This window comes from Erinaceus europaeus, chromosome 1, assembly GCF_950295315.1.
Source record: "Erinaceus europaeus chromosome 1, mEriEur2.1, whole genome shotgun sequence".
NCBI lineage: Eukaryota > Metazoa > Chordata > Mammalia > Eulipotyphla > Erinaceidae > Erinaceus > Erinaceus europaeus.
In genome coordinates this window covers 182,007,569-182,021,945 of record NC_080162.1, presented here as the reverse complement: position 1 = coordinate 182,021,945, position 14,377 = coordinate 182,007,569, and the positions used below count along the sequence as shown (strand labels likewise).

General features: G+C 42.7%; 1 protein-coding gene and 1 long non-coding RNA gene across 3 annotated transcripts in view; one reads left to right on the top strand and one right to left on the bottom strand.

The window, feature by feature from the left end:
• Positions 1 to 3,543: 3,543 nt before the first annotated feature.
• On the bottom strand, positions 3,544 to 6,424 carry MSC (musculin). Of its 2 annotated transcripts, none has more exons than XM_007527263.3 (2): positions 5,694 to 6,424; positions 3,544 to 4,737 (listed from the first exon to the last, which is right to left on the bottom strand). In XM_007527263.3, the coding sequence occupies exons 1-2, from the start codon at positions 6,198 to 6,200 to the stop codon at positions 4,651 to 4,653; spliced, it is 594 nt and encodes a 197-aa protein (XP_007527325.1). In that variant the 5' UTR covers positions 6,201 to 6,424; the 3' UTR covers positions 3,544 to 4,650. The 2 variants fall into 2 exon arrangements, with proteins under 2 accessions (XP_007527325.1, XP_060056271.1); XM_060200288.1 differs by having other exon boundaries at positions 5,703 to 6,424.
• The window catches only part of LOC132540922 (uncharacterized), a 113,183-nt gene continuing 104,754 nt past the window's right edge, over positions 5,949 to 14,377 (top strand). The window contains exon 1 of the long non-coding RNA XR_009552111.1: positions 5,949 to 6,086. This is a non-coding gene — a long non-coding RNA (uncharacterized LOC132540922). The remainder of the gene's footprint in view (positions 6,087 to 14,377) is intronic.

The window sequence follows — 14,377 nt, the reverse complement described above, 5'->3', positions numbered from 1 at the left end:
TAAATGCCTCAGTGTTTCAAAATTACAGTGCCGAGAGAGCTTTTCTTTTTAAGATATTCATCTTAGGAAGAGCCTGTGAAAGGGGATTTTCTGTTCTCTTTGATTGAGTCAGGATCACTAATAGTAATGCTTTGGTCTCTCAAAAAGCCCCCTGAACATTAGTCTTCAAGTTTCTCACATTTTCTGTGTTAGTCAGCACTTTTACATTTCTTAGATAACCACCTCGACTTTTATCTCATGGTCATATAATCAAGTTTAAGAATAATTCTAAGGGGGAAAAAGATAGGCTTTGTTTTTCTCTTATTGCTCTTCTCTTCCTCCTGATCCGAACTCCCATTTATCCAACCAAATCCCTGAAATAAAATGATGACAAAAAATTAAGGAAGGCTTTAAGTTGCCTTTCTACCACTTAAGTCACATTGTATCAGGTTAGTGAGTCCAAGGGCTTTAAGGACTCTCCCAACAACTGTGTTTATCCAGAAGGTTAAGCAACTCATGAGGACTTAATAGAAGGCGCTCTCATTTTATTGAATAAGTAAAGTGTTGAGAGGGGGCTGGGTGGTCTTGCACATGTTATCATACACAAAGGTCCCCGTTAAAGCCCCCAGTACAGGCGGAAAGCTTCAGAAAGGGTGATATGGTGCTGCAGCTGTCTCCCCTTCTCCCTATGTCCCCTCTTCCTTGTCAATTTCTTTCTCTATCCACTAAATAAATAAATAAATATGTTATTTTACAAATAAAATTTTAAAATCTTAGAAATTGTTGGCATGAGATCCTTTTTCTCTTATAGAACCCATGAAGAAAAAAAAATCATCATATTTTTATTCCTTTTCTATAAATTGTAGGCCTATAAAGTGGCAGGGAAGCAAAAAAAAAAGAAAAGCTCCAGGGTACAGCCCTTAGCATTACATGAGTCAGTGAATAGCACCTTTCAATGTGAGGAGGCAGAGTTTAGGTTAAAATCTGTGAGTTGATCCCTAAATTTTTCTCAAGGAATTATAGACATACATTTTAAATGGTTTTTATTTATAGAAACTTGCTCAAGTATTTTCTTATTTTTTTCTAATGCTAGTTCATATGTATTTTCACTATAAATGCAAGCATTTAGGTTTCTGTCTATTTGCTTTTGTGGGTCATTTTAATATTACAATTATAAAATAGGCATATCAAACCCAAACCTAGTCTATAATTAGATTCCCAAAATATCCCAGATTTGAAGTATCCACCAAAAAAAAAAAAAAAACCTACCCCCACCCCCTCAGGAGTCCACATTTAGGGTACTGTTCACTACCTATTAGGAGATTGGCTTAAATATTGTTACCACATTTATTACTGGAGGTGATCTGCTCAGATAGGCACCATCTACACCATCCTTATTTTGTAGACCAGGAAACTGAGGGGTTGCACATAGTAACAAACCTGTGGTGTGACAGCTTGGATTTCAAACTTTTCTGAAGAAATTCTCGTTTGTTTTAAGCAAAGTAGTGTTTCCTTTACTTAAAAAGGAAAAGACCTTATTTTGCTGAAAATACTGGAAAAACACTTTACTCAGAGCTGGTCGTCAGCAGACTTTCTACCTCCAGGTAGCTGGACACCCAGAATTAATAGCTGACAAAGTGCCCTTAACCAAGCAAGTGAGTGCTTCCTGCCACTAGTCACTGAGTACTTTTACCAGAAAGCCCCTGTTTCTACAGAAACCAGCTAATGTAAACTGTGAGGCCAAGTCAGCATTGCTAAAGACTGCATTCCTCCCCCAAGGTATGAGCAAAGGCCCAAGAAAAAATGATGTCATAAACCAAATCTCCAGTTTAGATTTGTTTCAGTCCAAAATAGCAAGTCACATTCCCTTACCACTCTCTCATTCCCTAAACCCAAGTTGTATTTTCATTCTGTAAGTCAAGAGAATTGTGATTTGATTTTATGAAGAAACACTGGGATGCTGTTTGGGTAGTTTTTCACATTTAGATTTTTTTTTCCCCTATTGGTTCTGTAAAGAGAATATTGCCTTGACAAAAACAGCCATTGAAAGAAAAATTCTGTGATGGGATTCATACATTACAAAGTTCTGTGAAAATGGAAGAAAATAAAGAAAGTGAGGTGGTCCTTAAAAACACGATAAAGGCATTCTTTGAAAGAAAGATGCCCTACTGCATTCTAGCTGCATTATTCACAATAACCAGAGTGGAAGCAGCCTAAATTCCCATCATCAGGTGACTGGCGAAAGAAGTTATGGGAGTTATATTCCACAGAATAATACTCTGCGGTAAAAAATATCATATTGTATTCTTTGGGACAAAATGGATGGAACTGGAGGTGATTAAGCTTAGCAAAGTAAGTAAAGAGAAGAAAGACAACTACCAGATGGTAGAGATGTGATTCACATGAACTTGCCAAAAAACAAAAATCGAAACAAATAGAAGCAAGCAAAGTGCTTGTAAGCTTTAGGACAGGCTGGGGATGCATTGGATCGACCTTCTCTTGGTGCATCCCGTGAGTACCCATTCATTGGGGAAACTGACTTCCTAGCCGACTGAATCCACATGGATCCCAGTCACTTTCAAAGCCAGCAACAAGCAGCTCCTGAAGGCTTTCAACCTGACGCTGTTGACTGGCTACAGAAGAAGGGCAAACGCTAGAAGAAGAAGAAGGAGAAGGAGAAGGAGAAGGAGAAGGAGAAGGAGAAGGAGAAGAAGGACAGGCTGGGGAAATGGACTCACCTGCCAATGTCCATGTCTAATAGAGAATCAGTTACAGAAGCCAGACTTCCACCTTTTCTGCACCCCATAAAGAATTTTGGTACATACTCCCTGAAGGATAAAGAATAGGGGAGATTCCAATGGAGGAGATGGTACACAGAACTTCAGTGGTGGGAACTGTGTGGAATTAATAGTACCAGTTGTCTTACAATCTTCTTTATCATTATTAGATCATTAATAAAAAAATTAAAAAAGAATTATGAGAATATGGTGGTTATCTTTGGGATGTGAGAGGATGAGGGATACAGAACTTTGGTGGTAGGTGTGGTGTGGAACTGTATATTGTAATCTTACAATCTTGTAACAAACTAATAATAACAAATAATAATTTAAAAAAAAGAAAGACGCCTTACTTAAGTACACACTGGTATTTTGCATTATGGTTTTATTCTGCCAGTTAGACCTAATATTGGTGGCGTATGGGCTGTGCTTGGTTCTGGCACTACTTGCAGTTGAAAGCAATGGAGGTTGCCTTAGGTGGAAGGAGATAAAAGAGGAGGGTTTGAGGTAAAGATATGTGCTTAGTGCAGTCCTGGCCACAAGAGACTTTTAAAATCAAATAAGCCCAAGTTCTAGCCTTCCAGTAAGTTTTGCCTGTAGTAAATTCATCAGAATTACAGAGATTAATATTTAACCAAGGGGGAAACAATGATCCAAATATCATCACCATTATTGCCACTGATAGTGGCTCAACCCCTGCCCCATACCAAGTCAGCACCATTAAAATTTGCTTCCAGATTAAATAAAGGGCAACAAAGACCACATTCTGAAAGCCCAAGGGGCAGTCGATTTTCACAAAGCCTTTTATTATTCATAAAAATAAACATTTACATTTTCTGACGACTGTCTAGGTGCAGCTGTATCAGGGGGAGTTACGGGGGGGGGGGCCTCTGGGTGGCTGGGTAACAACTACCCCACAGCCTCAGCTGCCCACCCAACAGTCGGCATGGCATGCTCCTTTTGAAAAACAAACAAACAAAGAAAACAAACAAAAGAAAACAGCAAATTAGTGCTGAGGTTATTGGGGAGGGCCAACTAGAAGTTAAAGGGCAAAAGTGTCAGGAGTCCTTGATGGGAAACGGGGATAGGAGGAGGAGGAGGACTAGAGAGCCAAGGAGCCAAGGATGCAGACTGGAGTGGAGCTGGTAGGGAAGAGGGTGTGAGACACCAGCTTTCAAAGTTTAAGGTGAGATGAGGTGGAAACATACGGGTGGGGTGGGAGTCCGGGGCAGGGGAGGGTCTGACCAAAGCTGGAAGGTCCCCTACCCCGCGCGCGCTCCAGGCAAAGTCCAGTCCTGGAAGTCTCTGAAAGTTTATCTCCACCTCTCCAAACTCGGAATGAGCAAAGTTCAGCCCACTTGGAGAGTATTGTCCTGTGGTATACAAACCTGACCCATATATGCCACTCTCCTCTCTCGGCAACTTTAAGACCTCTTCCGATTGGGGGTGGGGGGTCGCATGTAAGATTTGTCTTGAAAGTCGATCGTCGAGAGACCGTGCTAACCATGTGTAACCGTAACAAGTCTGATTTGTACAGAGTTGTGCCATCATAAAGGTATCTGTTTCGGCCTGAAAACTCCAATGAAGCTTTGTACAAGGCTCCTACAGCAGCGCAGAGACGCTATCTCGTCCACGAATCTAGGAAACTCGGGAGAGTTAAATGTCTTTGCGTAGATCTGCTGCAGCCTAATGGTCGGTGCTTTGCGAATACGCACAGCCACAGGTGCCACACCCGCTTCTGTCCCCCAAGTCTAACACCTGTCCAGTTCTCAATTCCAGGGAAGGTGAGGAGGGTTTAAGAGAATCCAATTCTTCTTATTCTCCGAGGTTTTCCTTCTCTCCATGATCCCCCAGATGGAAGCCTTGAACGGATATTCCCATCAAGTCAGTTCATCTAAGCAGTGGTCCCACATAGCCTGTTGGTTGTAGAAACTTCTTTGGTGTCAGAGTCTGGTCTTCCGGAGACTACGAATGGCCACGTCTGAGGGGGGGAGGGGGAGGTTCGGAGGGGAAGTCAGATGGATTAGGAAAGAAACCACAACCTCTAACTAAAAATGCTCTCCTAAAGGGCCCCTGGAACATCCATCCCTAACTTGGAGTAGTTCCTCCTCGTATCTTCTTAGTGTTTATATTATTGTTCTGGGAATTTATGTCTTGTCTCTAAACTAGGATTTTAATTTTACTGAGTTTTTACTATCTGAGAAGTGAGAAGTCCATCCATACTGCCTTATGGACTTGGTCTTCGCATATAATTTGATGAAATTTGAATGAGTGGGTGATTTATAGTTTAATTCCCTTCTCCCAACACACACACACACACACACACACACACACACACACACACACACACACACGCCCCTCTTCTCCAATTAAAAACTGGGGCCTGAAAAGATTTAACAAGCTGGGAGACTTGGCTGTTCGCAAAGGGACTTTCCAGGCAAATCTCGTTTGGGGGAAACCTCTGCTATTCTGTAAACATTTAAAAAATTAAATATATATATTTCAATATTAGAGCTTGGCCTTTCATCTTTGCTCTCAGAAACTAGGGCCGACTGAATCTAACCTGTCAGTCTTAGCTGGCTGCAAATGGGAGATTTATCATTAATGCAATATGCAACCGGGTGCTACATTCAGTTGGAACCCCGGAAGTAGGACAGCAGCCAAGAGCTCACTGGGCGAAGCATCACGTACAATCCTAAGAATGATGCAAAAACATCGCAGTGAAGATTTCTCTAGGGAAAACAAAACAAAACAAAAACTGGCCCTCTGGTGATCAGGGGAAATTTGAACTGGCCTCCTCCCCACCCGTGGCAGAACCACCACCACCCCACCACTCCACCCCCCAGTTTCGGGTTTTTCCTAGCTGGCTGACACCACTTGGAGCCCAGGGGCGCCTGCGGCTCAAGGCCCCGCGCGGCTCCCACGCCAGGTCCCTACCAGATTCACCGGGTGCACGTAGCCGTTCTCGTAGCGGTCCTCCTGCAGCAGCTGCCGCAGGTGCGCGATGTAGCTGGAAGCCAGCCGGAGCGTGTCCAGTTTGGAGAGCTTAGTGTCAGGGGGCACCCAGGGCAGGCTGGTCTTGAGCCTGGAGAAGGCTTTGCTCAGTACTCGCATCCGGGCGCGCTCGCGGGCGTTGGCCGCGTTCCGCTGCGACTGTTTGCACTCGGCGGCCGAGCCCTTGGGCGGGAGGGGCTTCTTGCCGCCGCCCCCAGCCGCGCGCGGCCGCTTCCTCTTGCAGTTTCTCGCGCCTCCGGCCGCGCCCAGCGCGCACCGCTCCTCGTCGCCGTCGGGGTCCTCCTCCTCGGCCGAAGAGTTGTCACTGCGCGAGAGGTAGCTGCGCTCGGGGCCCCGGAGCGGCGGTCTTTTGGAGGCGGGGGGCGGGTACCCGCGCTGCAGACGCCGCAGCTCCATCTCCTCCGGGTCGCTCACGGAGCCTGTGGACATCGCGGCCTCCCCCGCCGCCCCCAGGCCAGTCTCGCCGTCTCCGCCTTCCGCTGCCTCGTGGAGGGGGCGACCCGGTCCCGGGGCTGGAGAGCGAGGTGGGCGGTGAGCGAGCGCACGGGAGCCGGCGCCCCGGCCCGGGCTTGGCGCGCACAACGGAGAGCTGCGCCTTTTGACAGAACGGTTTATCTGCGCTCCTCGGAACAAACCACCCCGAGCAAAGACGAGAGGGGGTGGGAAGGGGGACAAGAGGTGGGGCGGGGGCGTGGAAGGGGTGGGGACCGCTGTTTCTGCTGGCAGAGGCTCTGCGGGTCGGGGCGGGCCAGTGGGAGTCTTCACCAAGTCGTGCTTTGGGTCCCTGCCCGACCTTTAGTTTTTCTGGAGAGGATGAGTGTGCTTGGGGAGAGCGAAGGAGGTGACTTGGCTCACTTCGCCTCACTTCCACCCCCAGTTGATCGATCACAGGAAGACGAAGGTGGCTAGACACTTAGAAAAGCTCAGGACCAAGATCTCTGCTTCTTTCCCATTTTTTACTGCCCCCCCCAATCTCTTTATGTGTTTATCACGCCTATGATGGGATTGTTTATCCACGGCTTGCCCGACAGAAGAAAAAAAGACAAAAGCAAAATAAGGACAGCACCGAGCAGTCTCTCGTTTCTTCCTCATCATTTCCCTTTAATTTTGCTTTATGACTTATAAGGCAGTTTTATCTACTTTGGTTTGAATCATCATTGAATAATATCCCTAAGTTAAAAGGCATTATCTACACTTTGCTGAGTTTAAAACTGAACTGCAGAGATAGCCAGTAAGTTAAGGACCTGGAAAATCTGTGCTCAGAATCCCGGGACCCTCAGTTTCCTGGTCACCGGGACGATTCCCTTATCCCCCGCCCCACGCCAAAGAATGTTCTATCTGGTTTCTTCTGTCTTGAGAATTGCATGTGAGTTTTTTTTTTTTTTTAATATCACAGTGCCAATGCTTTGAGCTAAAGACAGAGAAGTAAATTACTGTATTAGTTTGTGTTAGAGTCCACCACGCTCCTGGATGCAGACCATCAAATTGGACTAAATTCTTGAAGTAAAAAGCCACAAAATAGTACTCAGAATTCTAGTGCCCAAACTCAACCCAAGTTAAAACAGCTTGTCCCTTCACACAATGGCAACAAAACTGGAGGGAGAGATGGACATTTCTGACAGGTGGATTGGGGCTGTGTACTTCATTTTGGAAGAGAAGGCTAATATATGATAAGTCTCCAAGTGCCTGCTGTGTGCCCTGCTCACTGAGCTACAAAGTGCTGAAAATTCCATGAGGTTAAGGTCATTGTTTAGGGTTATTTTCTTTGGGGGGGTATTTTTATTCATTTTTACTGTGCAGAAATTGTATCTCCACACCCATCCTAAGTACTTACTTGTTCTTTGCCTAAAAGCCAAAGGCTTCCAAGTTGAGGGAAGTGCAGGGAGACAGATGTGCACCCAGGCCAGAACAGGCAGAAAAGCTGGCCCAGCCTCCCTTAACTGCAGAACAAATGTGCCTGGCTCCTGGCCTGAAGTGCCACAACAGGTGGCTGACCAGGGCTGACTTCATCACTTAGGCATGAGTTCACCTTCCTCTCCCAGGCCATGCCTCCCTCTTAGAGGGAATGTTTTACAAATCCCTCTTGCTTGCCCCCATTTTTAGAGGTTTTCTCCCAGTATACTTGCTGGAGGAAAAGGGGTTCCTTTTGGGATCGGTATCATTTCTCCTCTGGGCTGAGGAAAATCTGAGAGGATAGAGATCTTTCGTGGAACACTTGAACTTTATACTAGTTGTGCCAGGGTAAGTAAGAAAGGCAGCAAAAATAGAGCAGGAGGAAGATGCAAAGAGCCTGACTCAAGCTAGCTTTCTGCATCACCTACTGATGACTTGAAGCTATCAGTATAATAAATACAAAGTCCCACACATTAGGGGCAGACTTACAGGTTTTAAAAATCTGGATTGTTTATACAGGTGCAGAACAAAATCTTTCTTTAGGAAAGATTAATGGTGGGGAGCACACTAGTTTTTTTTTTCTTCTAAACAGTCACAAAAACTATAGCCAGCCCCAAATCTGACTGGGTCATGACCAGTTTCTCTTTCTTGAAGAAACTGCCTGATCCCAACAATTCACACTTATGTTTTCCATAACTCTTTGATCTTTTAGTTTCTTTCTCCTCCTTGTCTCTCCTGTTCTCTTTCATGAGAAATAGTTTTCTTTTTTAAAAAACAAAAAAATTAAAAAAGCATGTTTTGAACAATTCCAATTTGTTCATGCTTTCAATTTTAGATATATTAGCATATATTTATTGTTGATTGTTGTATAAATTGATGGCATTGGGATTGTTCAAGATTTACTATATAATACTGAGAGGGCTAATGTTGATTTTAGCCTCCCCTTTCCCTCCATTTCTTTGCTGTCATATCTTCATTTTTACTACTGGTTTCAAGTTGAAGACTCCTAATGGCTGGTAGAAACTGTCTTCATGTGCATTTCATACTAATATATAATTGTAGTTTGTATTCGCATTTGTAGTCATGTCTGCCATTTGTCATCTCTTTATCTTTTTAAAATGCATTTACTTTTCATTCTCTCGGAGTAATCAGAGCAGCTCCATGAGTTGAACAGTGTAGAATGATCTCTTCAGAAAGCCCAGTAGCGTTGTTTTGTCACATTGCCACATATTGTAAAATGAATAACTATTTTTGTAATTAGAAGAACGTTAACAGATTCAATTGTATAGTGATGGATGAAAATCGGACTTCTGGTAGTGAAGATAATATAGTACATGCAGACATAGAAGTGTAATGTAAACTTGAAGATTATATAATATTAGAAAGCTGGCTAGGAAGACAGCTTATTCTGTAGTGCACAAACCTTGGGCCAAGGCCCAGGTTTCAGCTTTAAGAGAAACACCACAGATAGTGGAGCAGTGCTTTGATGTCTCCCCCCACCTCTCTCTCTCTCCCTCCCTCTCTCTCTCTCTCTCTATATATATATATATATATATATATATATACACATATACATATATATATGAAATAAATTAATGATGAAGTCAACATAAGAATAGTAAAATCACACATGCTCAAGGCCCCAGAGACCCCGTTCCCCACCATATATGCATAGTTATAAACCTGCCACTTAAACAGTTCTCTCTCTCTCTCTCTCTCTGACTCTTTCATGTTTGCTGCATCTTCTTCCTAGGAACTGATTTTTTTTTTCAGCCTCAGTTTGTGGACATTTACAGAAAAACTTGAATTCAGAGTGCCCTGCCCACCATGGGGGCAAAGGTCAGGGTCACATGGAGCAGAATTAAGCAGATCACATGATGTGAATGCGCACTCTCTAAGCATGCTACAGGGAACAGTTAGCATTGGCTGAAAGAGCTTGCTGCTGGTTTATCCAAAAGTTGCCAAGATTCTAGTTTCCTTAGAGAATGGTGAAGACCTAGTGTATGGAAGGGCACATTGGGATTGTAGAGACCGTGGATAGAAAAAAAGAGCTAAGAATGAAATGGGGGACACAAAGAGCAATGAGGCTCAGCTATGACATTATTTCCATTCAGAAGAGAAGAAAATGTATTCAGTGATTGTTTTGACGGTAAAAATGTAGGTGGTGAGCTGGGAAAATAATTCATGTGGATAATGAATATACTGCTTTGCCTTGAGCTGGGCCCAGGTTTGAGGCAAGTCTCCACCACACTGAAGGAAGCTTTGGTGCTGTGTTGTCTGTCTCTCTGACTGTCTCCTTCTGTCTGTCTCTTTCTCAGAAAACAGTCATCTAGAGCGGTAAAGTACTGTTGATGACAGAAAAAGTAGGTGGACTTGGGAAAATGTATATATTTTTTGAAGAAATGCTGGTTTACAGAATTGCCATGGGGAAAAAGTTTTTTTTTTTTTTTAATCTTTTCATTTATTGGATAGAGACAGACAGAAACTGAGAGGGGAGGAGGAGGAAGGTATAGAAAGAGACAGAGACACCTGGAGCCCTGCCTCATCATGAAGCTTTCCCTGTACAGCTGGGGACCAACTCCTTGTGCACTAAAAAGTGAGTCTGGTTCCTGGAAGACGTATTTTTATAGCATCTCTGAATTCTAGGGAGTCAAGGTCAAGATGCACTCTGGAAAGTGTCAAATTCTAACTGGATTTTTTTTTGTGTATCTCTTGCAAATGATTTTGAATATCAGTCACCTGGGTAAAGTTGCCTATTCTCAAGAAGAAACAAGTTTTGCAGCAAAGGCCAAAAATAACCCATTTATAGAAATCCTTGAATCTCAGTGAGTTGGAGAATCAACTACTTTGATTTTGTGTGCTTGTCTGTTTTGAAATATTTTATTGTTTTATTTTAATGAGAGAGATATAAGAAAGGAGCTACAGAGAGAGTTATCAGAGCACTGCTCAGCTCTAGGTTACAGTCATGCTGGGGACTGAATTTAGGACCTTAGGGCTTCTGTCATGAAAGTCGTTGGCACAGCCAATTATGCTGTCTGCCCAAGGCCAACATCAGCTACTTTGAACTGGGGCTGTGACTTATTAGTCTAAGACAGTCTTTATCTGTTTATTTTAAAAATATTTATTTTTTTACTTATTGGGATCTCTAGGCACTGTGGCACCAGGCACAGAGAGACAATCTTATTTAAAGCACAAAACAAAACAACAAAAAACTCACAAGGGCTTGCAAAATAGTTCACATGGATAGCCTTATAAGCATGAGATTCAGATTCTAACCCAGACACCACACCTCATTGGGAGGAACTTCAGTGCTGTGATTTCTTTCTTTCTTTCTCTCTGCCCAGCTTCTCTCTCTTTTACTTGAAAAAACTAGCTTGGAACCTGGAAACTCTGAAGGTGAAAAAATAGCAGCAACAACAAAAATATCTCCGGTAGACTTTGAGACTTTGACTCTTAGACACTAAAGAAGTCTCTTTTCTTTGGAAAGTTTTCTTTTACTATTAATTTCTAGGAGAAAGACTTTGGTAATATGAAAATATTCCATTACTGTGATATCCCTTAAAATGCAAGACACAGGTTTGATCACCAGTATGTGGTCCCAAGCCTAGCCTGATTTAGTTGTTAAGTTAACCAAGGAGAATAATGACATCTTGTCATGTGATATATACATTTCCTTCCCTACTTTACTGGGAAAGTGATGGTTGTTGACACATAAGTACAACCGCTCATCTCCCCATAATATATGTCTGCAAGACACTCTCTCCCCCAACTTAGGTCCTTTTCCACCATCGTGCACCAAAAGCCCAGAGCCCCTTCATCCCATTCCTTTCCCAGAATCCTCTGCTATGGTGCAACACATACACTCAGTCCAAGTTTCACAGTATTTTTTCCTTTATTGTCCTTGTTTATGCTTCCCTGTTTAGAAAATTTGGACATTTATTAGCAGAGTGAGTCAGGACTACTTGCTTGCTTTCTGACAATTATTTTCTTGTGTACATTCTACCATCCAGGTGCTAGTGAGATTCAGCACGACATTCTACTGCCTGCAACCTTCACTGGATATTATAGAGCATTGTACAAGGCCAGTTTATACCATTTTGTCATAATTCTCTGAGGAACTCATTCTTTTGCCACTCCCTCTCTTAGTAGTGGACCCTGATCAGTCACTCTCATCTTAGCACCCCATCAACTGCCCCCATTCATCTCATTCTATGATTCTATTTTACACTAAGTAAAAACCGTACACTTCCTGTTGCCAGAAAGAAGTTCCCATGTAGTAGATACTTTGCAGTGTCAGAGAGCTGAGACTTTGTACACTGTGTCAGTGGGTCCTTCAAACAACTCCTGCAAAAGAAAGTGCTAACTTGTTCACACCCACACTTTGTTTCCTTAGTGTGTAGTACCTTTGACCTCCAGTTCTGCAAGGAGTTTTCATAGAGGATCAGAGAACAGAGAAATGTTTTAGGAAATGTGGCTACTTTTCCTTGATTTGTTCCCTTTGGCTTATTTGTGCCGCTCTGCCCAATTTGCAGGAATAATGATCCAGTTACCCTGCAGAGAGGGAAAAATAGTTTGCTACATTATTCTCCAGGTTTTACTCTCGAAGGAGAATTCCATGAGGATTTTGGAAACAGAAGTGGATAAAATATCCTCGGGCCCGGTTCCTTGCACTTGGTAGTCCGTGCTCTCACTTCAGTGCACCACCACCTTGTTGCTGCTATTTATTTATCTATTTATACCAGGCCACAGCTCAGCTCTGACTTTTGGTGGTACTGTTCATTGAACCCGAGACTTGCAGTATCTCAGGCATGAAAATCTCTTGTACTACCAGTGGTGCTAGCTCACTGATCAATTTTTAATTTTCTGATAGGCTCCGAGGTCACATTTCAAAGCTTCCCCTGTGTTCCAAGCACTTGGCAGATAGAGGTGAGATTTAAAAATTGAAAAAATAAAAAACTAAAAAGAAATAATCATGTTTAAAAGTAAGAAAAGCATCTCTCTGAACAAGTAGTCAAACAGAACCAGAATGGTGAGTTGGTGTTGAAGCTAATTGCTCTGGATTTTCTGTAGGCAGGAGCCTCAAGGAGTTGTGTTCCTTTACAAATAAGAACATAGTTTCCCATGTGAAGAGAAATACTGAGTTGGGTCACCGCTAAATTAGGATACTGACCTGAGACTCCATTTCAGTGAATGGAGCCATGAAGGAAGCAAAGGGAATCAGCTAGTCTCTGTGCTGTTCAGGCAGTACTGGCTCTGTGACTAAGTTAACTTCAATTCTTTCTTCAATATGAGGCACATTTTCCATCTTTGTTTGGCTAAGTTTTGTTTAGTTGCCAATCATTATAAATTTTGTCTTTTGGGTTCTGGATATCTGTGAATTCCTGTACATATAATCTCTCTTTTTTAAAAATTTTATTTATTTAAAAAAGGAGACATTAGCAAAACCATAGAATAAGAGGGGTACAGCTCCACACAATTCCCACCACCAGAACTCCGTATCCCATCCCCTCCCTTGATAGCTTTCCTATTCTTTATCCCTCTGGGAGTATGGACCCGAGGTCATTGTGGAAGGTCTGGCTTCTGTAATTGCTTCCCCACTGAACATGGGCGTTGACTGGTCGAACCATACTCCCAGCCTGCCTCTCTCTTTCCCTACTAGGGTGGGGCTCTGGGGAAGCTGAGCTCTAGGACACATTGGTGGGGTCCTCTGTCCAGGGAAGTCTGGTCGGCATCATGCTAGCATCTGAAACCTGGTGGCTGAAAAAAGAGTTAACATACAAAGCTAATCTTTTTATTATAGGATGCAGCTATTTGGAAGTAGTGCAGAGCTTTTAGGTCTTACATTTAAAATGTGTAGGAGAAATCAGAGCAAACCTCATTCTAGAGCTTTATTTCTTCTACTGAGGCAAGACCTCTCCACGTACTTAACCTAATGCCCTGTGAATTTTGAGATTTTCCTGTCTTGCTGGGAGGTATTGTTCCTGGATCTGTGTGAGTACCAGGCACATGCCCTTCCCTTTAATCCTCTTTTAGGTCATCTTTCATTTCTGGTAATTTCTTCACATGCTTCTGCTAATGGGCTGATACCCCAGGGGAATACTGTGTAGCTGGCCAGAGTTCTTTGTCAACAGGAATCTTTCTGGCACTTTCTTCAGTGAAATCTTGTTCACTTCCATGTCTCAAGTCTTCTCAGTTCAGGGAGTCAGCCTTCATTCTTTCTTTGCTCTCCATCTCTTGGAAACCTTAATCATGGTAATAGCTGGGGCAATTGTAGCAAATATAGTGCTTGTCTTGTTTGTTTTCTGTGCTCATTGTCCTTTATAAACTCCTAGCCAAAGATGTATCATATAATGTTAGTCTGTTCTGTTGTTGTTTCATCTAGAAAGATGAGTCTTACTTCTGACATGAGATATTAGCCACAAATTTTGGTCTTAGAAATGGCATCTTAGAATGAAACTTTATCTCATTAAAAAAAATTACAGGTGAGAATTACATAAATATGCATTAAAAAAACATAAGTAAGGGGATAAAAATGGGCCAAGATGTCCTAGTAGGTGAAAAGGGAATTGAGTGGCAGGTTAGTACCCAAGAAGAGATAAAAATTAATGATGTTGGATTCTACTATAGATCAGTAGAGATTTGTAATGGAAAGTTAGAGGTTTGCATCTTTTAAAAAATCTTTTACTTATTTATTAATTAAATAGAACTAGATA

Excerpts from the sequence above, each read along its gene's own strand:
- MSC (XM_007527263.3), bottom strand. The coding sequence starts at position 6,200 with ATGTCCACAGGCTCCGTGAGCGACCCGGAGGAGATGGAGCTGCGGCGT. Across the intron at positions 4,738-5,693 it reads ACGTGCACCCGGTGAATCTG|ACGTGGCCATTCGTAGTCTC; the intron begins GTAGGGACCTGG and ends TCCCCCCCTCAG.